General features: G+C 57.7%; 2 protein-coding genes across 2 annotated transcripts; both read left to right on the top strand.

The window, feature by feature from the left end:
* The first annotated feature begins 6,116 nt into the window (after nucleotides 1–6,116).
* On the top strand, nucleotides 6,117–8,077 carry LOC135997882 (alpha-2-macroglobulin-like). Its single transcript, XM_065650792.1, has 4 exons — nucleotides 6,117–6,323; nucleotides 6,400–6,529; nucleotides 7,092–7,213; nucleotides 7,652–8,077. The coding sequence occupies exons 1-4, from the start codon at nucleotides 6,117–6,119 to the stop codon at nucleotides 7,667–7,669; spliced, it is 477 nt and encodes a 158-aa protein (XP_065506864.1). The 3' UTR covers nucleotides 7,670–8,077.
* Nucleotides 8,078–9,290: 1,213 nt separating this feature from the next.
* On the top strand, nucleotides 9,291–23,943 carry LOC135997906 (alpha-2-macroglobulin-like protein 1). Its single transcript, XM_065650825.1, has 36 exons — nucleotides 9,291–9,520; nucleotides 10,187–10,376; nucleotides 10,757–10,919; nucleotides 11,220–11,272; nucleotides 11,695–11,715; nucleotides 11,868–12,021; nucleotides 12,146–12,230; nucleotides 12,770–12,881; nucleotides 12,965–13,079; nucleotides 13,730–13,839; nucleotides 13,958–14,122; nucleotides 14,285–14,512; nucleotides 14,838–14,895; nucleotides 14,979–15,124; nucleotides 15,554–15,703; nucleotides 15,898–16,110; nucleotides 16,341–16,437; nucleotides 16,655–16,811; nucleotides 16,987–17,212; nucleotides 17,289–17,415; nucleotides 17,686–17,807; nucleotides 17,992–18,043; nucleotides 18,265–18,339; nucleotides 18,469–18,645; nucleotides 19,289–19,370; nucleotides 19,496–19,652; nucleotides 20,298–20,372; nucleotides 20,559–20,715; nucleotides 20,833–21,050; nucleotides 21,744–21,959; nucleotides 22,033–22,157; nucleotides 22,259–22,349; nucleotides 22,484–22,552; nucleotides 22,655–22,757; nucleotides 22,889–22,930; nucleotides 23,299–23,943. The coding sequence occupies exons 1-36, from the start codon at nucleotides 9,291–9,293 to the stop codon at nucleotides 23,325–23,327; spliced, it is 4,590 nt and encodes a 1,529-aa protein (XP_065506897.1). The 3' UTR covers nucleotides 23,328–23,943.
* The last annotated feature ends 48 nt before the right edge of the window (nucleotides 23,944–23,991 follow it).

Raw genomic sequence — 23,991 nt, 5'->3', positions numbered from 1 at the left:
CACGGTACCAGCCTTTGGGGGGGGGCAAATTTGCAGGATCCAAGGGTTGCAGGGCAGGAGGGAGGGAGGCAGCAGCAGTGGGGCGAGTGGGACCCCAAGGATGACAGCAGATGACACTCAAGGGCCTGGCCACAGGGCTGATACTAATGTGGGTGACTTTCCTTCAGACGGGGAAGAACGGCTGCTTCTCTACCGAGGTGCCGGCAGCTTCCTTCAACCTGACCAACTTCGACTATGAGAACTGGCTCAACGCCAAGGCATTGCTGATAGAGAGGGGATCTGGTGAGCACAGCCGTGCCAACAGCCCCCGGTGATGTCCTGGGGTGGTGACACCTGGAGGACGTGGCACAATCGTTCTGCTTGGGTGTCCCTAGGATCCTTCCCATCCACAAGCATCAGCCGCTCTGTGCCCTTACTTGCTTTGGTGTCATTTTTTTTTTTCCTCTACTTCTGACTGCTGGAGCAATCCCTTATGTCCTGAAGGCTGATCAGGAGTTTCTTTCCCTTCCAACATCCCACTCCAGGATATCCCTCCATCATCCACCTCTCCTTCCCCACTCTCTGCCACTCTGAGACTAGTTACCGTGCTTGATGAGTGCCTGGAGAGCTACGTGTTTTTCTTATTGGGTTTTTCTGACTTTGAATCTAGTTATAAATAGTCACTATCTGCCTGGGGATCTTGTTTGACACATCCTTAGGGACACATAAAAAGCACAGTGCAACTGTGAGTGTCAGATCCTCAGCCTCTTCTATTTGCTTGCAGCCATTAAAAGGGGCATTTTGGGGGTAAGTCTGGGTATTTTGGTAGCATACAGATCTTAGCTGAGCGTGCTCCTGCTCACACTACAGCTCCCATCACACCAGAGAACCATTTTTTTTGGTGTTTGTTGCCTAAAAAGTGTGGTTTTGTGCTCTGCAAACTTGGCCCATTGCCTCCAGACTGGGTCTATGCAGCAGCATGGTTGGGATGGGGCGGGGTGGGATGGGATGGGATGGAAGAGCAGGCACCGGGACAAATTGCTGAGTGACCCTCTCATCTTCCACTCCTCTCTGCAGGGATGCGGCATGCAGCCACCAAAAGTTGCATGGTTATGTATGAAACGGCCGCGATCACCTTTGAAAACAATGATAAATTCTACAAGCCTGGGATCCCCTACACTGGGATGGTAATGGGGGGAGGTCCCTGCACCCCACAGGGCCCCCCTTGTACCCTGCTGTGCCCAGTCCCGCTCCCCTTGATCTCCCACCCCTGCCCTCTGCCCCATGGATGATGATGCCCAGCCCAGGGCATCTCCCCTTCTCTCCCGGTGCAGATGCTGCTGAAGGGAACCAATGGCTCTGTCCTGAAGGAGACTGAGTTCCTGCTTGTAGTTAAAGCTGGAGAAGTAAACCAAAATAAAACCCTAGTTACGGATGGATTGGGGAGAGCCTTCTTCGAGCTGAACACCTCTGGTTGGAATGATGAGGTCGTGCTGCATGTAAGTGACCTGTGTCCCACACCCTCCAGGCATCCTGGATTTAGTAAATATCATGGACGTTTCCTTACACCAAATCTCCCAGCCTCCCCTTGACCCTGTTTGGTCCTTTTGCACCCACAGCATCCTGCAGTAAAGAGCTCTGTGTGTTTATTAGTCCCGTTCAGCACCTCAATTGCCTGTCAGACCCGACAGACTCCAGCACCCTTCCTGCTCCTCCTGCACTGGGAAAAGGGGCTGCTCTCACTTTTGATGCATTCTGCACATTCTTCCTCTAATTCCTTGTCTCTGCCTTCTTGTTTTCATACTTCACTGCTTAATTTCAAGATTCTTCAAGCCCCGTTATGGCATGCAGCTCCACTTTTTGGGTGCTGAGTGCAGCTGGATTGCATTTCTTTGCCCCTGCAGGGATGTTGCAGCAAAGCACGTAGCAGTCGCTGCTGCAGAGTGGTTTTCCACCCTGACCGTGCTCTGCTGCTGAGCTGGTCTTTGCTGTTGAGAACCTCAATTTCCACCCCTCAGGGTGAGCTCAAGGATGACTCTGCACCCTCGGAGCAAGACAAGTATCCTGAATATGAAACTGTTGTTCGCTACCTGTATCCCTTCTCTGTGGACAGCAAAAGTTTCCTGAAGATCCGCAGGTTGGAGAAGAAGCTGCCCTGTGACCAGCCCCAGAATTTATGGGTGGATTACTTGTTTGATGAGAAAGAGTTGGGGATCAAGCTGCAGAGCCTGGACGTGGTCTTCCTGGTGAGTTTTCATCTGGGGAGAGACAGGAGACTGCATGAAGGGCAGAGCTCAGGGAAGGAGAATGAGCCTGTTGCTTTCCCCTCTAGCAGAAGCCATTTCCACCCAGCCCTGGGCAAGTACTCCTGGGTTCAGGACTCAGGGATGGACCCTAGAGCTGTCAGGTCTTGGGGCACCATTTCCATCCCTCCTGCAGGATGCAGCTCTGATAGTCTCTCCCTGAGCATCCTCCATGGCCACCTCTCATTTCCTTGTGCTCCACTCAGCATCGGTTTTGTTGTTCCCATCTCTAGGGTGTGGGAACAAAAGTCTGGAGCATGTTTCTGATAAGGAAAGGCTGAGAGACCTGGGGCTGTTGAGCTGGAGAAGAGAAGCTGAGAGGGATCTTATTGATGCTGATAATTATCTCAGGGTGGGTGTCAGAGGATGGAGCAGACTCTGTTCAGTGGTGCCCAACGCCAGGGTGAGGGGCGACGGGCACAGACTGAAACACAGGAGGCTCCATCGGAACATGAGGAGAAACTTCTTTCCTTTGCGGTGCCAGAGCCTGGCCCAGGCTGCCCAGAGCGGGTGTGGAGTCTCCTTCTCTGAGACATTCAGACCCGCCTGGCCCGACCTGTGTGATCTGCTCTGGTGCCCCTGCGTGAGCAGGGCTGGGCTGGGGGATCTACAGAGTTCCCTTCCAACCCAAATCATTCTCTGTCATTCTGTGATCTCCTCCTCTGCAGGTCCTGGCCAAGGGAACCATCGTCACCGTCCTCAGGAAAGAGCTGCCTGCAGAGGCTGGTAGGTCCTGAGGTGTACGTGGGCTGTGCAGGGCTCTGCTCTCCATGCCTGGTCCTCATCTCCCCTCCTGTCCCACGGCCCAGGGCTCAGAGGTTCCTTCTCCCTGGAGCTGCCCATCGGCCTCCAGCTGGCGCCCACGGCCAGGGTGCTGGGCTATGTGCTGCTGCCCAACGGCGAGATGGTGGCTGACAGCACCGAGCTCAAGGTGGACAAGTGCTTCCCCAGCAAGGTGAGCAGAGACTGCTGGAGTTGGGAGAGTTGCTGCCAGGCTTGGTGGGGAGATGTGAGCACCAAGCTTTGCTCTTCAGCACAGCCTTCCCTCATCCCATTCCGTACTTCAAAGAGGCCGAGAAGAAAGATGGGGACAGACTTTTAAGTCTGTTGCAACAGGACAAGGGGTGATGGTTTGAAACTAAAGGAGGGAGGTTCAGGCTGGACGTGAGGAAGGAATTGTTGGCCCTGAGGGTGGTGAGAGCCTGGCCCAGGTTGGCCAGAGAGGTGGTGGCTGAACCATCCCTGGAGACATCCCAGGCCAGGCTGGACGGGGCTCTGAGCAACCTGAGCTGGTGCAGATGTCCCTGCTCATGGCAGGGGGGGCACTGGGGGAGCTTTTAAGTCTCTTCCAAGCCAAACTATTTTGCGATTCTATGATCCCCTGCAACTGGCTGGTCCCAGACTCTTTTTTCAGGGAGGGTTTTCCTTCCTCTGCCCTTCCTGTTGCTGCTGCAAACCATCTCCTGGCTTTGATCTCAGTCCTCCCCCTCCACCCTCCACTGATGTTTGGGAGCACAGAGGTCCTTCCTGGCACCAGCTCCCCTCTCCCCTAACCCAAAGGCTTCCCCTCTCTGTTTTTTCACCCAGAGGGTGCTGGACACTGGAACAGGATCCACAGGGAGGCATCATGGCCCCAAGCCTGACAGTGTTCAAGAAGCGATTGAACAACACCCTCAGACACATGGTGTGAACTGTGGGGTTGTCCTGTGCAGGGACAGGAGCTGGACCTGATGATCCTTGTTGGTTCCTTCCAACTCAGGACATTCTCTGATTCTCTCCAGGTCAATCTGTCCTTCTCAGAGCAGAGGGCTCTGGTGGGCTCCCAGCTCCTCCTGAAGGTGCAGGCTGCCCCGGGCTCACTGTGTGCTGTCTATGCCATGGATGAACATGGTCCCAAGGGCACAATCAACCCCGACACGGTGAGTCTGGAGTAACCTCAGTGCTGGGTTGGTCGTTTTCCATGAGGAGCCCTTCACAGGGGACTCACTGCTGGGGCATGGGGACAGCAGCTTCTTTCCACCCTCGCCCATTTTGGAGGAGGACGGTAGGGACCTTGTGGGAGCTGGGTGTCTGGGAGCCCCCCTGCCACCCATGGACTTTGGGGCTTTGCAGGGGAGATGGTGTTTTGCTGAGTGGAGGGTTGAGCTGCATAATCACTCCGTGGTGCCTCCTGGAGTGGAAATCTTGAAAACAGGATGTGGGTGGTGAGAAGCTCTTGGGGAGGAGAGGAGATGAGGCAGGGATGGGTCCCACTGGAGGGGCAGGCAGCATCATCTGCAGAAACTACAGGGTGATGCCGGAGGCAAAAGGGGTTTGATCTGGGCCAGGAGCATCTCATGTCTTTCTCACTCGAAGTTCACGGTTTGGTTTAGGTCTATGAATTCATCCCAACGCCTTCTGAAGCCAGCTATCATTTTGAAGAACCGGATTTACCTCGCTGTGGGATAGGGTTGCCCGGCATAATGTCACATCTTCCAGCCATTAACTGTTTTGATGTGCCAGGGAGTAGCTGGAGAAATTGCCGCCGCAGCCTGTGGCGCAGGGAGGTGCTGGCGCCCGAGCCCCAGCCCGGTACCTACAACCTGCTGAAGGTACGAGCCCTCCAGCCTTCCCTCATCCTCCTCTTCCTCCCATGAGGGATTACTCAAGGTGCTGGGGGCACCCTGGTCTGTGCTCTCACACCCCCCCACAAATAACATATCCTGCCCCTCTCTTCACCAGCCCAGGACAGACACGTGAAATATGTCTGTCAGTCCAGGCACAGTGACATTTCTGCTCTTCCCATCACAAATCTGGGCTTGGACTAAACAGCATAGATTGGCCTGGCATTGCTCTGCTTTTTCTGGGGCATGTATGTCCCCCACTGGCAGCAAACCCAAGGAAACGAAGTGGGCAGAGCAGATCCACCAGATCTTTCCCAACTGGTGCAGCAGCTTCCCCTGGCACAGATATTCCTCTCCTGTGTTCCTGCATTGGGGGTCTTGATCTTTGGGAGCTCTGTTCCTTGCTTCAGAAAGGGTTGGTAAGGAGTTTGGCTATCTCTGAGCTTCAGCATGATGCTGTTCTCTCTCACATATCGTGTTGCAGGACACAGGTTTGAGAGCCGTCACCAACGCTCAGCTGGGCTGTAATGTGTACATGCAGTTTGATGTATACGACCGCTTTTTGTACCCCCCAGGCAAGTGGAAAGAGTTTCTAACAGCTTTTGTGGCGGCTGCAGAAGGACAGGTGGGGACACCCTGCCTCTTCCCATCCCTTCTGGCAGCAAGTTCAACTTGTGCCACTGTTTGCAGGAAGAAATCTGGGGAATGAGCGGGACACAGGGATGCAGACGGATTTCTTGGGGACGTGGCTGTGGGAGCTGGTCCCTGTGGGGTGAGTAAGGAGCCCCAGCAGCCCTCAAGCCAAGGGGCTGCCCTTTTGCATTCAGCTTCGCTGCTGGATGCAGTGCCCAGACCTCTGTTTCAGTGTCCACGCATCCACAAGTGACACTGAGACATGTCCAGCCTCTGATCTAGTTGAAGATGTCCCTGCTAATGGCAAGAGGTTGGACTAGATGAGCTTTGAAGGTCACTTCCAACCCAAACTATTCTCTGATTCCCTTGGACCTCAGCACCAATCCTGTGACAGATTGGGGCAGATTGAGTCCAGTAGGGAGGGGTTGCTGTCATAGACAAGAGATGGTATCTCTGCCCATCCCCAAGCATGTGATGGCCACTGATGATCCCCAGGACCTAGAGGATGGGGGCTGGCATGTTCCTTTTGCTGGCTCTGCCCATCAGACCAAGCCTGCAAGGTCCGTCCAACTTCTGCAGGGAGGGCGGCTCTGCGGAGATGACGGTGACGGTGCCCGATGCCATCACTGAGTGGGAAGCCGGGATGTTCTGCATGTCCCCCCAGGGCTTGGGGCTGGCCCCGGCCACCACCCTCACGGCCTTCAAGCCCTTCTTCGTGGAGCTGGCCCTGCCCTACGCTGTGGTCCGCCACGAAGCCTTCACCCTCGTGGCCACCGTCTTCAACTACCTGCAGCAGTGCCTGCGGGTGAGTGGGGCTGGGGAGGGAGCCCTGCGGCTGGGGTCTGGCGGGGGCTGATGGAGCCGTGGCCGTGGTCTGGCAGGTCCGGGTGACGCTGGTGGAGTTGGTGGAGCTGGAGGTGTTGGCAGGCACGGACCAGGGTCCATACACAGGCTGCGTCTGCACGGATGAAGAGAGAACTTTCCAGTGGAACGTGCGAGCCACCAGCCTGGGTACGGAGGGGACAGCGAAGGGCTGGGGCAGGGGGAAAGCCCAGCAGTGGGAGTCCTTGCAAAACTCCTCTTTGTCACTGCTTTTCTGATCCTTTCCTCCCCCTCCCAGCTCCCTCTCACAGAATGACAGGGTGGTTGGGGTTGGAGGGACCTCTGTAGATGCCCCAGCGCTGCTCATGCAGGGTCACCAGAGCAGATCACACAGGATCCAAGGCGGGTTTGAATGTCTCCAGAGAAGGAGACTCCACACCCGCTCTGGGCAGCCTGGTCCAGGCTCTGGCACCGCAAAGGAAAGAAGTTTCTCCTTGTGTTCAGGCGGAGCCTCCTGTGCCTGTTGCCCCTCACCCTGTGGTTGGGCACCACTGAAGAGAGTCTGCTCCATCCTCTTGACACCCACCCACACCTCTTTGCCTTCTCCACTCTCCAGCCTTTTCCCTCCATTTTCCAGTCCTGTTGCACCCATTGCACCCTCCTCCTCCTTTCCCAGCTCCCCAGGATAGCTCTGAGATGGAGCCAGCCCCTGGAGCAATGTCACAGTGATATCCCCCATCTACATCCGCAGGGAAGATGAACGTCACCGTCACCGCCGAGGCCCTGAACTCTGACAAGCTCTGCAGCACCCAGATGCCCACGATGCCAGCCCAGCAGCATGTGGACACCGAGACAAAACTCCTGATGGTGCAGGTGAGCCGAGCAAGGTTCTGGACGAGGTTTTGCGCCCAAAGGAGTTGTTCCCAGAGCAGAGCATCTCCCTGTCCCTCAGCCAGGCTGGATGGTGCCAGTGGGTGCTGCAAGGTGCAGAAGAGCATCAGCACCCAGAGCAAGGGGAGAGATTGTGTCCCTGCTTGGGTACCACCAGTGGGACGGTGTCTTCCCTTCATTTTTGGGGTGAGATTGGCAGATTTGAGGCCGCTGGCTGTGCGATGTTCAGTTTGCTGCCCTCATCACAGTGTGCACAGGGATGCTCCAAGGACAGCCCTGGGTTCTCCTGGCCCATCAGAGCTGCTGGTGGGAACAGGGGCCAGGTGGGGTGTGTGTTGGCAGGGGGGACATTTCTGGGACAGAGACAGGCAGGCTGATTCTGGCCCTGGCCTCATACATGCTGTATTCCTGGTTTTAAAGGCTCCAAAAGCGATGTGAAGGAAAATTGCAGCTGCCTGGCTGTCCCTCTGCTCCTGACCCCACCAGACAGCCGTGGTCTAGAGGACTGGCGCCTTTCCCCGTTCCTACCACTTCATTCCCTTCACCTGACCCAGGAGGAATCTGCAGCAACACGGCTGAGAAGAGGACTCCAAACCCCACCCTGCTCTCCAGCAGCCCTGCCAGCCTATGCGGGTCAAGGGCTGCCTGCGAGCAGCTGCTTTTCTGCCCAAGCAGTTGTGATTTCCCTTGAACCAATGCCAGTGTGATCCCTCGGAGAGGGGACCAGGGCAGGTGAGCTGACCCCAGGCTGACAAAAAGCCTCTGGAGATCAATGCAAGCCTGATGGCTGGGGATGGAGACGATGCTCAGAGCTGACCCAAGCACAGCCAGGCTGACCCCTGCTCTGCCAGAATGAAAAATAAAGAAAAATGCAAGTGGAATAAGGGAAGTGGAAACAAAAAAATGTTTTTCTTGCAAGAAAGCTTCCTTTCTTCAGGCTCTTTCCGATCATCCTTGACCGAGGCTAGCCCTGTGTCCCAAAACAGACTTTGTGTTAGGGGCTCGTTGTTCCTGTCCACCTTGATGATGTGTCAGGGGCCTGTACCTTCACCTCGCTTTGCTAAATAAAAAGCTGGGACCAAACCAGGGAGAGCATTCATTGCACAGACAGCAGAAGAATCAATGTCCCCTTGGCCACATGCTCATGGTCCCCACTGCATCCTGCCAAGGGCTCTGTGTGCCCATGGCCCTGAGCTCCCCATCACGTTGAACTGTCCCCGGCATGCCCAGGGGGACACTGACCTGTGTCCCATCCTGGGCTGGCAGGATGGGCTTGGTGCCACGCTCCTCCCTCATGTCCCCACGGGGGTGGTGGGGACTGTCCTCTTCCAGACACCAGCACTGCGTAGCGCAGGAGCAGGAGGGTGAACAAAATCCAGCAACACCCAAGCAGGGCAGGTGTGGAGACAGCAGCTGTGATCACTCGAGAGCCCATGGAAAAGGGGTCGCCCATCCGTGGCTTCCCGCAGCGCTGCCTCTGCCTGTCCCCATATCCCCAAAGGGAAGGGGGCTACAGAACCCTGGAGCAGGAGATGCACTGGGGACACTGTGGAGCTGTTGTGTAGGTGCCTCAACTTTCCCAGACTCCCACTAGGATGGAAAGGGGCAGCTCAGCCCATGTCCCAGCTGGTGTCCAGCTCCCAGGCAATGAGACAGGGTGGAGATGGCACAACAGCCTAACACCATTCTACTCCTGTGCCCATAACTGATTTGATGAAATTGGAGGAAACTGGGCAAAAAGACAGCATGGTACCTGCAATCAGCCCAAACAGCTACTGTTTGGCTAAATTTGCAATACCTGGAAACAACCCTTTCTGAGAATTTGCCACCAACTCACAGGCTGTTCTCATTATGTGCTGCCTACTTTCATTTGAGGAACTCATTCCCACTCCTGCCATCATTTCCCAGCAAACCAGTGTGTAGGTGGGTCCTGCCCCTGGTTTAGCACCTCTATAGCCTATGGGAAGCCTTCCTCAAATTGCAAAAAATCCATCAGATCCTTGAACCCAGGAGACTGTGGGCAGATGGTAAATGTTGCCTTGGCTATATCTGCAGGTCCATGCTGGATCCCTCTGCCAACCCCTTGTTTGCTCAGTGGATGGAAAGCAAAGATCTCATTGCAGAGCCTGCGGCAGAGCGGACAAGGGTCTTCAGCAATCCAGCATCTGGAGAAGGAGGCTGTGGCTGTCCCCGACGTCCACGTGCAGCTGGAGACATGAGGTCCCCATCTGCCCTGCCCACCCTGCTGCTCTTCATCCTGCACCTCACAGCTGGGGCATCTGCAGCGCCGTAAGCCCTCTCTGTGTCTGTCTGTCTGTCTGTCCGTGTCTCATGGGAGGAAATTTAGTCTTGGCTCCTTGGCAGGATATAGTGGGAAATAGTCCTTCCCGTGTATGTGATTGTTGGCCAGGGTGGAAACACTCAGGCTGGTGGGTTGTCCCTGCCTGTGAACATCATGGGCATGAGGACATGAGGAAGACATTTTTTACAATGAGGGTGGTAAAATACTGGCCCAGGTTGGCCAGAGAGGTGGTGGATGCCCCATCCCTGGAGACATCCCAGGCCAGGCTGGACGGGGCTCTGAGCAACCTGAGCTGGTGCAGATGTCCCTGCTCATGGCAGGGGGGGCACTGGGGGAGCTTTGAAGGTCCCTTCCCACCCAAACTATTCTATCATTCTATGGACTTGGCACCCCAGGGCTGCTGGCACTGGTGGCCCTGGGATGGTTTATTGGAGGTGCTGCCTCACTTGCAGCCCATGTGTGAGCAGAACCTTGGCTTTGCTGAGCCAAGAAGTCAAGGGGAGCCCAGAAGCAGAGCAGGGAGGCTGGGGGAGGTGGCCCTGTGCCCCAGCACAGGTTTCTGTGCACCCAAGAGTTTTCGAGACCTCCATGGGGGTCCCTCCTGGGATGTGCCTCACCTGCAGGCCTCTCAGGTCAGCACTTCTCCTTGCCAGGAGTTATGTGGTCACATCCCCAGCTGTGATCTACCACCCCCACACAGCGATGCTGTGGGTCCATCTCAGTGGTCTCCATGAGCCCGTCCAGGTGACTGTACAGCTGCAGAGAACAGACAAGACCCATAACATCACCCTGCTGGAGAGGAAGGTCCAGGAGCCTCGTCTGTACCTGGACATCACCTTCCCCGTGAGTGTCACCCCACACACAGCCATAAGTGTGGAGGGGGATGCCCTGGACACCCTGGTGTCTCCAGGCAGAACAATTTCCACCAGCTTCCCTGAGCATGAGGCTGTGGTCCCACATGGGGCTGGAAGCAAGCATGGCTTCCCCATCTTTTGGTAGGGTCTCATTCTCCATGCAGACAAAACAACTCTAGGCTCACCCTAGAAATAATCCCCCTCTAGCAGACCTGCAAACTAGGGCAGGGTGTTGGGGGGGATATTTCTTCCCAGCCCCTGGTTTGGGGAAGGTGTCCCTGTGGGTGGGGAGTGCTGTGGGTCACCAAGAGCATCCTGGTCATGGCATGTCCCTCGTCCTCACCCCCTGCCTGGTGTTTCCCCTGGCAGGCTCCAGCTCCTGCCAAAGGGAAGGAGGAAATCGTAGACCTGCACGTCTCCATCCAGGGAGATTCTCTGGATGTCTCCAAGAAGAAGAAGGTGATGCTGAGAGCCTTGGAGCCTGGGATCTTCATACAGACAGATAAGGCTGTCTACAAGCCTGGGCAGCAAGGTGAGGGTGCAAGATGGAGTATCCCACTTGGGCTGAAGGACCTGGCGGGAGAGGGTTGCAGGAGGCTCAGCCTTGCTCCTGCACTGCAGGGGAATAGGAGGGCTCATGCTGGGATGCACTGGGACCCACAGCACTAGCCCAGAACAATGCCAGGACATGCTGGAGGCTGTGCTGCTTGGGGGGCAGTGCCCCACTGCAGGGCTCAGGGTGGATCTCCATCCACCTTCCCCATGGGAACTCCCATCCCTGTGGATGAAGACACCACTCACTCACTTCTGCATCCCTATTTGCTTTTTCCAGTGAAGTTTCGCATTGTCTCTTTGGATAAAGACTTCACTCCCAGCAATAAGAAGGTAAGAATTATAGAGCCACAGAATATTTTGGGTTGAAGGGACCTTCCCAGCTCCCCCAGCGCCACCACTGCCATGAGCAGGGACATCTGCACCAGCTCAGGTTGCTCAGAGCCCCGTCCAGCCTGGCCTGGGATGTCTCCAGGGATGAGAGCAGGGCTGGAGTGGTGGGGAAGTGACAGGGCTCCTCTGCAAGTCTTGGCAAGCTGTGAGAGAGCTGTGGGAGTCACCCAGCACCTTTCCCCTTGGGATCCTGCCCCAGGCAGCTCTACCTGGTGGCTGCATTCACGCAGGCTTCAGCAGGCTTGCTTGTTGATTGGGTGAAGAGACTGAACCCGACTCAAAAATACTGTGTTCAGTATTCATATGAGACCCCAAGGAAGGCTTTGAATGTCTCCTCTAACCATCTTCTCTTTGCCTTGCAGCTGCCCCTCGTGTTCCTGAAGGTCAGTCTGGGATATGGAAGGAGGCTCCTGGGCAGTGTGTGCTTGGGAGGGCAGCATGGCTGGGAAAGGAGAAGCACAACGCAGCCATGGGCTGTTTTATCACGGGGTGCTGGGGTCCCCGGGGTGCTGAAGCCACGTGTCCCTGTGTGCAGGATCCCAGCAGGAACCGCATCGCGCAGTGGCGGGAGGTGACCCCACAGCAGGGCATCGTGGACCTGTCCCTCCCGCTGGCAGCAGAGCCGGTGCTGGGCACGTACACCATCGAGGTGGAGGGGAAGAGGCACTCCTTCAGCGTGGAGGAATATGGTATGGAGGGACTCACCATGGCATGTCCTTGTGGGCAGCTTGTCTTGGGCTCCCTCTCAGGCCACCCAGGTATTGTTGTCCTTGTCATGGGAGTCACAACCCTCTCCTTTTGCTTCTCCATCAGTGCTGCCCAAGTTTGAGATGACTATCGATCTCCCCGCCGTGGTGCTGGAGAAGGACAAGAAGTTCCAGATGGAGATTTGTGGACGGTGAGGCCAAAACAGGCTGCGCCAGGGGAGGGGATGGGGGGATCCGACATGATCACTGGAGCGAGTTCACAGAAGGGAACGGAGCTGGGGAAGGGGCTGGAGCACAAGTGTGATGGGAGCGGCTGAGGGAGCTGGGGGTTCAGCTGGAGAACAGGAGCTGAGGGGAGACCTTCTGATCTCTGACCTGCCTGAAAGGAGCTGGGAGCCAGGGGGGGTCGGGCTCTGCTCCCCAGGAACAAGCGCCAGGACCAGAGGAAACGGCCTCAAGTTGCGCCAGGGGAGGTTGAGGTTGGATCTGGGGAACAATTTCTTCCCCAAAGGGCTGTGGGGCATTGGAACAGGCTGCCCAGGGCAGTGCTGGAGTCACCATCCCTGGAGGGGTTGGACAGACGGACATGAGGTTCTCAGGGACACGGGGCAGTGCCAGGGCTGGGGTAACAGTTGGACTTGATGATTTAAGAGTCTTTTCCAACCAAAATGATTCTATGATTCTGTGACGTGGTCCATCAGGAACAGCCTCACCACCCTCCACCCAACAGGTACACCTACGGGAAACCCGTCCAAGGGAAGGTCCAGGCCAGCCTGTGCCGGCACTACAGCCCTCCTGTCGACCCCCGGAGAGAGAAGAACTGCATTGAGCTTGGGGGGCAGGTGAGCACTGCTGGGGGTGTGGGTACCACCGGGACAGCTCCTCCCCGGGACTGCTGCTAATGGGGCTGACTCTATCCCTCCAGACCGAGAAGAACGGCTGCTTTTCAACAGAAGTTTTGTTGGCTGCCTTCAACCTGACCAGCTCCATGTATCAGAAGCAATTCCAGGTTCAGGCGTCACTGGTGGAGGATGGGACGGGTAGGGACTAGGGTGTTCTGCTCGGGCACGGGCATTGCTGCTACTGCAGGGTTTTGGTTCATCCCTGTGTGTACCCGAGTGCAGGAGGCACAAGGGTGTTGATCTTCTCTGGGGAGGCCCAAAAGCAAAGCTGTGATTTAGGGGTGCACGTGTGCAGGGACCAGGTCCAGGTGGGGATATGAGCCAGGTCAGTACTTTTAATTCTGACCAGAGAAACGCCTCTTTCTTTCTCATCTTTCTCTCTTTCCCTCTCTCTCCTTTTTTTCCCCTTCTTATTTTCTCTTCTTTTTCTCTTTTTTCCCTTTCCCTTTCCCCTTCCCTTCCTTCGTCCCTCTCATTCTCTCTCTCTTTCTTCCTCCTTTCCTCCCTCTGTCCCCAGGGTTGTCCCCAGGGCCACCAGCACCAAGGTGGCCCTGCATCACGATTATTTGGTGGAGTGCCTTTTGTGAAGTCTCTGCAACCAGCCGTACCTTGGTTTTGGGTTTAAGACACACTGTAGAGGTTTTACTCCTCTTGTAGGAGGTGCAAACGGTACTCAAAGCTGCCATCTGCAGAGGGAAAGCCTAAAATGTCCATTTCTGCACCATGGAGTCAGCAGCAGCTGAACTGTGTCCCCCCAACACCCTCAGCTCCCCGCTCCCTCTCCACAGGGCTGGAGCTGAAAAACACCAAGAGCTGCAAGATTTTACCTGAAATCCTCACCGTCACATTTGAAAACACCGATGATTTCTACAAGCCTGGCATTCCCTACACTGGGATGGTAACAGGGAGGGGTCCCCACAGCCCTGGGGCTCCACTGCACCCAGTTCTGCTCCTGCTGACCCCCCAGCCCTGTTCTCCCACCCCAAACTGGAGCATCTCCCCTTGCCCCGCTGCAGATGCTGCTGAAGGGAGCTGACGGCTCCGTGCTGCCGCAGAAGCAGCTCTTGCTCGTCATTAGCCAGGGAGGAAAAGACACAAGACGGACCCTCCTGACAGATAGATCGGGGAGAGCCTCCTTTGAGCTGGAGACCTCTGGTTGGAGTGGCACGGTCACCCTGCATGTAAGGGACTCGTCTCCCACCCCTTGGGGGTCCCTGTGCTGCTTTCTCCAGCAATATGGGGTTGGGCACCTCTCCAAGAACCCGCATCAGTGGTGCCCAGTGTTGGTACCAGCACCTCGTGGATTCTGGATGGCTTCACCACCTTGATTTTCCACCACTCAGGGTCAAGTCAATGAGACAGCTGACACCCAGAATGGTGGCTCGACGCCCATCTACCAAAAAGCCTACACGTCTCTCAGCCCTTTCTTCTCGGCGAGCAGGAGTTTCCTGCGGATCCGCCGGCTGGAGGGTGAGCTGCCCTGTGGCCAACCCCAGCAGCTCTGGGTGGACTTCATCTTCAGCAAGGAGGCCTTGGGGACCCAGCTAGAGAGCCTGGATGTGGTTTTCCTGGTGAGTCCTGGCCTGGGGAGGGAGGGCAGCAGGTGTTAGGGTGGTTGTATGCCTAGGACCACATCTACACACACATTTGTGGTTGTGTACCTGAGGCCAAGACAATGAGCAATCTGTCCTGGCTAGACTGAGAGACGTAGGCTTGTTAGTAGAGGTGTCTGCTGGTACTGTTGGACCTGCGTGCCAATGGGAGGTGTTGGGCGGGCGGGAAACTGGGCAAGGTCAAAAAGTGTCCTGACACTCTCACTCTTGGGTCCATCCTCCATCAGGGCATTTATTTCCACAGGAAGCATCAGTTTTGTTGTTCTCATCTCCTCCTCTGCAGGTCCTGGCCAAGGGAACCATCGTCACCGTCCTCAGGAAAGAGCTGCCTGCAGAGGCTGGTAGGTCCTGAGGTGTACGTGGGCTGTGCAGGGCTCTGCTCTCCATGCCTGGTCCTCATCTCCCCTCCTGTCCCACGGCCCAGGGCTCAGAGGTTCCTTCTCCCTGGAGCTGCCCATCGGCCTCCAGCTGGCGCCCACGGCCAGGGTGCTGGGCTATGTGCTGCTGCCCAACGGCGAGATGGTGGCTGACAGCACCGAGCTCAAGGTGGACAAGTGCTTCCCCAGCAAGGTGAGCAGAGACTGCTGGAGTTGGGGGAATCACTCCTTGGCTTGTCCATAGCTGCACGCCCTGAGGTCCATCCTGCTCCAGATGTATCACAGCTTCAAGGTCTCTTCAGCCCATGCTCTGATACCCAAACCCTCGAGTTTGATTTTATCCTTGTCTGGAATCATTTTGGTTGGAAAGAACCCTCAAGATCATTGTGTCCAACCATTAACCCACCCCTGGCACTACCCCATGTCCCTGAGAACCTCATCTCGGTCTGTCCAACCCCTCCAGGGATGGTGACTCCAGCACTGCCCTGGGCAGCCTGTTCCAATGCCCAATAACCCTTTCTGGGAAGAAGAGACCTCCATGTCTGTGGCTTTGTCCTGCTCCTCCATGGGAGGTGGCTTCCCCCTCCTGCCTTTGCTCCCTGATGCCTCTGTCCCTCTCCAGGTGAAGATGGCTTTTTCGGAGGACAGGGCTCTGCCCGGTTCAGCACTGCAGCTGGAGCTGGATGCTGCCCCGGGGTCCCTGTGTGCCATCCGTGCCGTGGACCGCAGCGTGCTTCTCTTGAAGCCTGAGGCTGAGCTCAATGCGGAGGCGGTGAGTGGTGGCAATGCCCAGGGTCCCTTCTGCAGCTCCAGGGACCAGCCAGGGATGCTGGGGGGGAAGAGATGACATTGGCTTGGACCTCTCACGTAGGGACTCAGTGCTGTGGTGGCTCCTGGACAGTCCTGCTCCTGGGCAGGGGGAGGTGCCTGGATGGTTTTGTACCTAAGACACACGTTTATTCCCAGGTCTACAAAGTACTCCCTGAATTCAACTACCCTGGAAGCATTCGAGACCCACCACTCTGTTCAGAATTTTCTTGGGACTATTTCCATGACTTTGACATTCCCATCATCTCACCTGTACCAAGAGAGCGAGGCCTCTTTTACATTCCAAGGAGACATCACTTACCTTTACATTTTGGGAGGACTTCCCAGATGGACACGTACAAGTTATTTCAGGTAAAGGTCCTGCCCAACTGTATCTCCTGGTTTCTCTTCATCCAGGAACCAAGAAACCACAGCAACGTTCTGTGAAAGCCACGCTCATGGCAAAGGTCTCTCCTGCGGACCCCAAGCTCTGGTCCTTCACCACTTATCTTCTTCTGCGGCCCTGTGACTCTTTCCTGCAGAGATTAGGATATTCCTCCTGCTGGGTTTTGGAGATGGACAACCTCTTTTCTTTTTCACAGAACGCAGCATTGAAACTTTTCACCAATGCCAAGACCAACGATGTTTGCAAGGGGAGGTTCCGCTTGGTTGGGATGCACGGTCCCCAAGGTCCCAGAGGTCAGCATGGCCCTCATGAGAAAAGAGCAAAGAGCCGGTACCTGGTAATGGCTCCTGTGTCCTCAAGGGGACTTGGAGCCATCCTGAAAACCTGCTCAGCATCAAAGCGATTGAAGAGGATTGAAAAGGATTTTGGCCACCATTGGGCTGGCTGCAGGCAAGGTCCAACTGAGATGCAGAGACGTGTCGACCCTAATTTCTGCTCTGCCTTTTCCAGGTGGCTTTGTTAACTCTTATGGTGGCTATTTGCGGAAAGAAACTGATATGCCAGCAGTAATGTTTCGCAGAATGCCAACCATTGCTGTCCAGGAAGAGCCACCGGCACCCCGGACGTATTTCCCAGAGACGTGGCTGTGGGACCTGGTCCCCGTGGGGTGAGGACAGTCCCCATGGGGATGGTCCTTTCCCCACCTCCCCTCCTGTGGGGAGGGAGGTTGGGCACCTCAGAATGGCTCGTTCTCCCATGAGGACAGAGCCAGCCCAGCTGGAGATGACACCAGCTGTGGGCGAACATGGTGGGACGGCCTCATGATGTTCTCCATCCCGCAGAGAGGGCGGCTCTGCAGAGGTGACGGTGACGGTGCCCGATGCGATCACCGAGTGGGAAGCCGGGATGTTCTGCATGTCCCCCCAGGGCTTGGGGCTGGCCCCGGCCACCACCCTCACGGCCTTCAAGCCCTTCTTCGTGGAGCTGGCCCTGCCCTACGCTGTGGTCCGCCACGAAGCCTTCACCCTCGTGGCCACCGTCTTCAACTACCTGCGGCAGTGCCTGCGGGTGAGTGGGGCTGGGGAGGGAGCCCTGGGGCTGGGGTCTGGCGGGGGCTGATGGAGCCATGGCCGTGGTCCGGCAGGTTCAGGTGACACTGGCGGAGTCGGCGGAGCTTGAGGTGTCAGCAAGCGTGGACGAGGTGTACGGTGGTTGCATCTGCGCGGATGAAGCGAGGACCTTCCGATGGGGCATGCGAGCCACCAGCCTGGGTACCGAGCACCAGGGCCATGCGGGGACCCCTGCCCTGCTGCTTGGGGACCCCCTTGGAGGATGGGGTGGGCAGAGAGGGTGGGACCAAATGCAAGGCCACCTAGCAAGCTCTCCACTCCACTCCCACCCTCCCCATTGCCCCCAGCACTTCTCTGCAACCTGGTGACCCCCATCCCAAACCAGTCAGCCCTGCACAAAGCCCCAGGGTTGATGGAAGCCCGTGGGGCCACAGTGGGGGCTCCATGGGGACTGAGTGCCCCCCCTTGCAGGGGAGGTGAACATCACCGTCAGCACCGAGGCCCTCAGCTCCGAGGAGCTCTGCGGCAATGAGATGCCCGTGGTGCCAGCCCAGGGGCGCATGGACACTGTGATAAAGCCCTTGTTGGTGCAGGTCAGATGTTATGGACGAGTGGAATGGGTTTGGGATGGGGTCTGAGAAGCCCTTGGGCTGCAGCGGGAGGACCGGGAGTGGGACAGCACCCAGCCCCAAGCCTGGGCTGCAGAGGTGACCCTGGGGGACATGGGGACACGGCTGGTCCCTTCTTCTGACCAACCCTGTTGCTGCTTCCCCACAGCCCGGGGGGATCCTGGTGGAGAAGGCGCACAACTCCCTGCTCTGCCAGGAAGGTAGGATCAGCCAGGGGTGTCCAGCAGTGCTGTGGGGACACTGGAGGAAGGGCCACCAGGCCAAGGAGCCAAGGACCAGGGTCCATACACACTCTTGGCTGAGATGCTCCAAGCCAACCTCGAGGCCACAGGGGAGTCAGAGTGGGGAGAAGGGTGGATGAGGGGGCCATGGGGCCAGGCCAGGAGGAGCTGGGTGTCCCCACTCTCATTGTTCTCCACAGTCACTGAAGAGATCTCCCTGGAAGTTCCTGCAAACATCTTGGAGGGTTCCCAGCGAGCCCATGTCACCGTGATGGGTAATGGGCATGCAGGGGACAGGAGACTGACTGCAGCAGGGAGGCTGCAGAGCTCCACCCGAAGATGAGACGGGAGGGGATATGGTGGGCAGAGCCGATGATGATGCTCATCGTGTCCCCCTGGGGCAGGTGACATCATGGGCAACGCCCTGCAGAACCTGGACTGCCTCCTGGCCATGCCCTATGGCTGTGGGGAGCAGAACATGGTCCGCTTTGCCCCCAACATCTACATCCAGCAGTACCTGGAGAAGAGCGGGCAGCTGCACCCCGACATCCGTGCCAGGGCACAGGGATTCCTGCAGAGTGGTGAGTGTCCCCGGTCCCTCCTTTCCTCAAAGACACGGACCTGCTGGAGAGGGGCCAGAGGAGGCACAGGAATGACCCGAGGCTGGACCAGCTCTGCTGGGAGGACAGGCTGAGAGAGTTGGGGCATTCAGCTGGAGAAGAGAAGCTCCGGGGAGACCTTAGTGCGGCCTTTCTGGACTGAAAAGGGGCCAAGAAGAAAGATGGGGACAGACTTTTGAGCAGGGCCTGTTGTGATAGGACAAGGGTGATGGTTTGAAACTAAAGGAGGGAGGTTCAGGCTGGACATGAGGAAGGAATTGTCGTCCCTGAGGGTGGTGAGAGCCTGGCCCAGGTTGGCCAGAGAGGTGGTGGATGAACCATCCCTGGAGACATCCCAGGCCAGGCTGGACGGGGCTCTGAGCAACCGGAGCTGGTGCAGATGTCCCTGCTCGTGGCAGGGGTGGGACTGGATGAGCTTTAAGGTCCCTTCAACACAAACTGTTCTGCGATTCTATGATCCCCCTGCCGTTCTGCTGAGGGACAACCACCACCCCATATCTCCCCTCCCCATTTCCTACCTACCCTGAGTTGCATCTGGGCTCCAGGCTGCCTCTGGGGTATAAAAAACACCGTGTAAAGACTCGTCCCAATCTCCTCCCCATAGGGTACCAGCGAGAGCTGCTCTACAAACATGATGATGGCTCTTACAGTGCCTTTGGGAAAAGCGACCCCAGTGGCAACACCTGGTGAGGACAACACGGGGCTTAGACAGGCTGGCCAGGGGCATCTTCCTGGGTCCCAGGGCTCCTCCTGCCACCAAGCGTACCCAAGCCCCAGCCTTCTGTCCCTCCAATCTTTCTCTGGCTTGCAGGCTGACAGCATTTGTCCTCAAGTCCTTCGGGCAAGCCAGAGCCTACGTGGCCATCGAGGAGCGGCACATCACGGATGCGCTGAGCTGGCTGCAGAAGAAGCAGCTGGGAACGGGCTGTTTCCGCAGCGTGGGGAAGCTCTTCAACAACGCTCTGCAGGTGGGTGGGTGGGGGAATTCAGTGATTGTCCCCCTGTCCTGGGCACTGAGGAGGCCAAACCTTGAATCCTGGGGGCAGTTTTGGGCCCCTCACACCAAGAAAGGCCTTGAGGTGCTGGAGCGAGTTGAGAGAAGGGAACGGAGCTGGGGAAGGGGCTGGAGCACAAGTGTGATGGGAGCGGCTGAGGGAGCTGGGGGTTCAGCTGGAGAACAGGAGCTGAGGGGAGACCTTCTGATCTCTGACCTGCCTGAAAGGAGCTTGGAGCCAGGGGGGTCGGGCTCTGCTCCCCAGGAACAAGCGCCAGGAGCAGAGGAAACGGCCTCAAGTTGCGCCAGGGGAGGTTGAGGTTGGATCTGGGGAACAATTTCTTCCCCAAAGGGCTGTGGGGCATTGGAACAGGCTGCCCAGGGCAGTGCTGGAGTCACCATCCCTGGAGGGGTTGGACAGACGGACATGAGGTTCTCAGGGACATGGGGTAGTGCCAGGATTGGGTTAATGGCTGGACTCTTCCCACCAAAATGTCTTGATGATTCTATGATATGGGGGCTGAGTAGCCCCCAGCATGTCCCTGGTCTCAGCATTGGGGCAGTCCCTGTACTGGTGGTACGGCATGGCTGGACCCATCTTCCGCTGTCCCCTTTGCAGGGTGGCGTCTCGGACGAGCTTTCGCTGTCAGCTTATGTCACAGCTGCGATGCTGGAGCTGGGGCTGTCCCCAACGGTGAGGATGACCCCATCTTCCCTGGCGGGGCTGCTGGGGTGGGGACGGGTGCCGGGGCAGGCGGTCTGGCTGTGCCAGCCCACCTCCTTGCCACACCTGGGTGCCACTGGTCTCACTGGGCAGAAGTGGGGTCTCTGAGCGATGTCCATGCCCGTGGGCTGGTTCCTGACCCCGGTCCCGTGCCAGGACCCGACGGTGAGCTCAGCCCTGCGGTGCCTGGAGGCTGCGGCCACGGACGACCCCTACACGCAGGCGCTGCTCGCCTACGTCTTGGGGCTGGCGGGACGCGTGGAGCAGCAGCGAGCGCGGTTGCAGAGCCTGGCCCAGCACAGCGTCAGCACAGGTACCCCCTGACACGGGCCGTGTCACCTCTGGGTGATGCCACCCCCTGCCTGGGTCACCCCATCCCACCCCAGCGCTCCTGGAGTGGGGGTCTGAGCTCACCCCCCATCTCTCCCAGAGGGGCAGCTCCACTGGCAGAGGAAGGGGAAGGCTCTGCCCCCATCGCAGCCCTCCTGGGCGGCCGCTGCGCCGGCGGAGGTGGAGATGACAGCCTATGTCCTCCTGGCCTACCTGTCCCAGCCCCAAGTGTCCTCTGCCGACATGGGGACTGCATCCCAGATCGTCCGCTGGCTCAGCAAGCAGCAGAACCCCTACGGGGGCTTTGCCTCCACGCAGGTACCGGTACCAGGGTCCGCAGGGCGGGTCCAGGTGTCCCCCCACCCCGTGGCTGCAATTAGGGGTGACCCTGGCTTGGTGCTTTCATAGAGTCATAGAATGTCCTCAGTTGGAAGGGACACACAAGGATAATCAAATCCAACTCGTGTCCATGCATAGGACAACCCCACAGTTCACACCATGTGTCTGAAGGCATTGTCCAACTGCTTCTTGAATCCTGTCAGGCTTGGGTCCATGACACCTCCCTGGGGAGCCTGTTCCAGTGTCCAGCACCCTCTGGGTGAAGAACCTTATCCTGATATTAAACCTAAACCTCCCCTGGCATATCTTGCTGCCATTCCCTTGGGTCCTGCCCCTGGTTGCCAAAGAGAAGAGTTCAGCACCTGCCCCTTCGCCTTGCCTTGTGAGGAAGCTGCAGACCATGATGAGGTCTCTCCTCAGCCTTCTCTTCTCCAGGCTGAACAAACCCAGTAACTTCCCAGGGCAGTGGTGGAGTCACCATCTCTGGAGGGGTTGAACAGATGCAGAGATGAGGTTCTCAGGGACATGGGGTAGTGCCAGGGCTGGGGTAACTGTTGGACTTGATGAGCTTGAGGGTCTTTTCCAACCAAAATGGTTCTATGATTCTATGACTTCAGCTGCTCCTCATATGGCTTCTTCTCCCTTTCCTCCACCAACTCTCTCCGTGGCCAGGACACTGTGGTGGCCCTGCAAGCTCTGGCCAAGTACGCCGCCCTGACATACGGCAGCAACGGGGACTTGGCGGTGACAGTGACGTCCCCGACGGGCACTGCACAGGACTTTGTGCTGAACAACAGCAACCGGCTGGTGCTGCAGCAGGCAGTGTTGCCGGAGCTGCCGGGGCTGTACGGGGTGCGAGCCCGCGGGCAGGGCTGTGCCCTGGTGCAGGTGGGTACGGCCAGGGGTCCCTGTCCCTGTGTGAGACCCGCTTGGTGGCTCTGACCCCCTTGTATCATCCCAGGTGACCCTGCGCTATAACGTGCCACCCCCTCCGAGCACGGGGACGTTCGACCTCCGCGTGGAGACGGAGCCTAGGGAGTGCCGGGGTGATGCCAGCACCCACTTCCACCTCGTCCTCTGGGCACGGTATGGGCTGGGGCTGCCCGCTGGGTTTGGGGGGGCTGGGGGCAGCCAAGGAGGGAGGGCAGACCCCAACCCCAACCCCCTCTGGGGCTCTGCCTTGTCAGGTACACTGGGGAGCGTCCGGCCACCAACATGGTTGTCATCGAGGCCAAGCTGCCATCTGGCTACATCCCGGACAAGAGCTCCATGGTGGAGGTGAGGAGCATCTGGGACACCCTGCCCGGCATTGGGTCTGTCCCTTGGAGGCAGTGGGACACAGAAAGACCCCCATTTGGGATGCTGGTCCCAGCTGGGGAACCCACTACCCATCCTGAGCTGTGTCCCTCCAGTTGAAGAGGCAGAAGCTGGTGAAGAAGGTGGAGGTGGAGCCCGACCAGGTGACAATTTACCTGGACCAGGTGAGTGTGGCATGGGGACAGGAGCCAGACCCCATGTACCAGGACATGGGGACCCTTCCCCATCGTGGACGGTGGCACCTCACCCTTGGCCTGTCTCCGCAGCTGACAAAGGAGGAGGAGAACTTGACCTTCACCGCCAGGCAGGACTTCCCGGTGAGGAACCTCCAGCCGGCAACCGTGACGCTGTACGACTACTACGAGACCGGTGAGCCCCCCCTTGCACCCCTGTGCCTCAGAGTGGGGCTGGCTGGACACTTGGTTCACATCGACGAGCTTTGGCTCGTTAATGGGAATGTCTCGCCCTGAGCCCGTTGGTCACAGCCCTTCCCGTCGCAGGTGACCGCGTGGACGTTGCCTACAGCGCGCCTTGCAGCTCAGGTAGGGACAGAGGGGTTACCCCCACATTGGGACCCTGGTGGGGACCCCCGCGGGCCAAGCTGGGCTGTGCTGAGCCCCTGGGGACAGAGGGCAGGGATGGGATGGAGGAACCCAGGAACCTCAGATTGATCAACGAGGACTTGCTGGCCAGTTTGAGGTGGCTGGAGATTGGGATGGATCCAGGTGTCCAGGAGCTGTGCCTCTTTTGGGGGGCTCAGCCCCCCTCCCAAGCCTCCTGTGCACCCTGTGGAACTCCCAGCCAGGGGTTTGGGGTGACATGGGGGACGGGACACTGAGCTCCTGGGGACGGAGCTCAGCAGGGGGGGCAGGGGGGACTCTGCTCACAGCACCCCCATTTGGTTTTGAAGAGGCTGACGGGCAGGAGCAGAACTTCTAGCACAGCCTGAAGCAGCTGCTTTGTGAATCCCCACCATCGAATCATTTTGGTTGGAAAAGACCCTCAAGATCATCAAGTCCAACTGTTGCCCCAGCCCTGGCACTGCCCCATGTCCTGAGAACCTCATCTCCGTCTGCCCAACCCCTCCAGGGAAGGTGACTCCAGCACTGCCCTGGGCAGCCTGTTCCAAAGCCCCACAGCCCTTTGGGGAAGAAATTGTTCCCCAGATCCAACCTCAACCTCCTCTAGCACAACTTGAGGCTGCTCCCTCTTGTCCTAAATTTGACTTTGGTTGAACACCCAAGCGGTGGCTTTACAGGGACATCGCGGTGCCTCCCCCTCCCACCACCCCAGGGAGCTCTGGGGCACCAGGTCTGGCATCTCCCCTTGTCCGGGGACTGAGACCTTCCTCCTGTCACAGCAACTGGTCCCCCCCAGAGCAGGTCCCCACTGCCACTCAACCCGTCCCCCTTCCAGGCACTAACATGGTGCCACTGTCACCAAGAGGGACCTGGGGCCACCTCTGCAAATCCAACAGATTCAGGTGTTGACAGAGAGAAGCTGCAGCCCCCCAGCCCCTGCCCTGGGTATAAATAAATAAATTTTCTCAAGTGTGCGCTTTCTCTTGGTCTTCTTTTAAACTTGCAGGGTCCCACACCCAGAG

The sequence above is a fragment of the Caloenas nicobarica genome, chromosome 24, assembly GCF_036013445.1.
Source record: "Caloenas nicobarica isolate bCalNic1 chromosome 24, bCalNic1.hap1, whole genome shotgun sequence".
NCBI classification, from domain to species: Eukaryota; Metazoa; Chordata; class Aves; order Columbiformes; family Columbidae; genus Caloenas; species Caloenas nicobarica.
The sequence above is the reverse complement of the archived record's forward strand: the minus strand, read 5'-3'. Positions and strand labels throughout refer to the sequence as shown.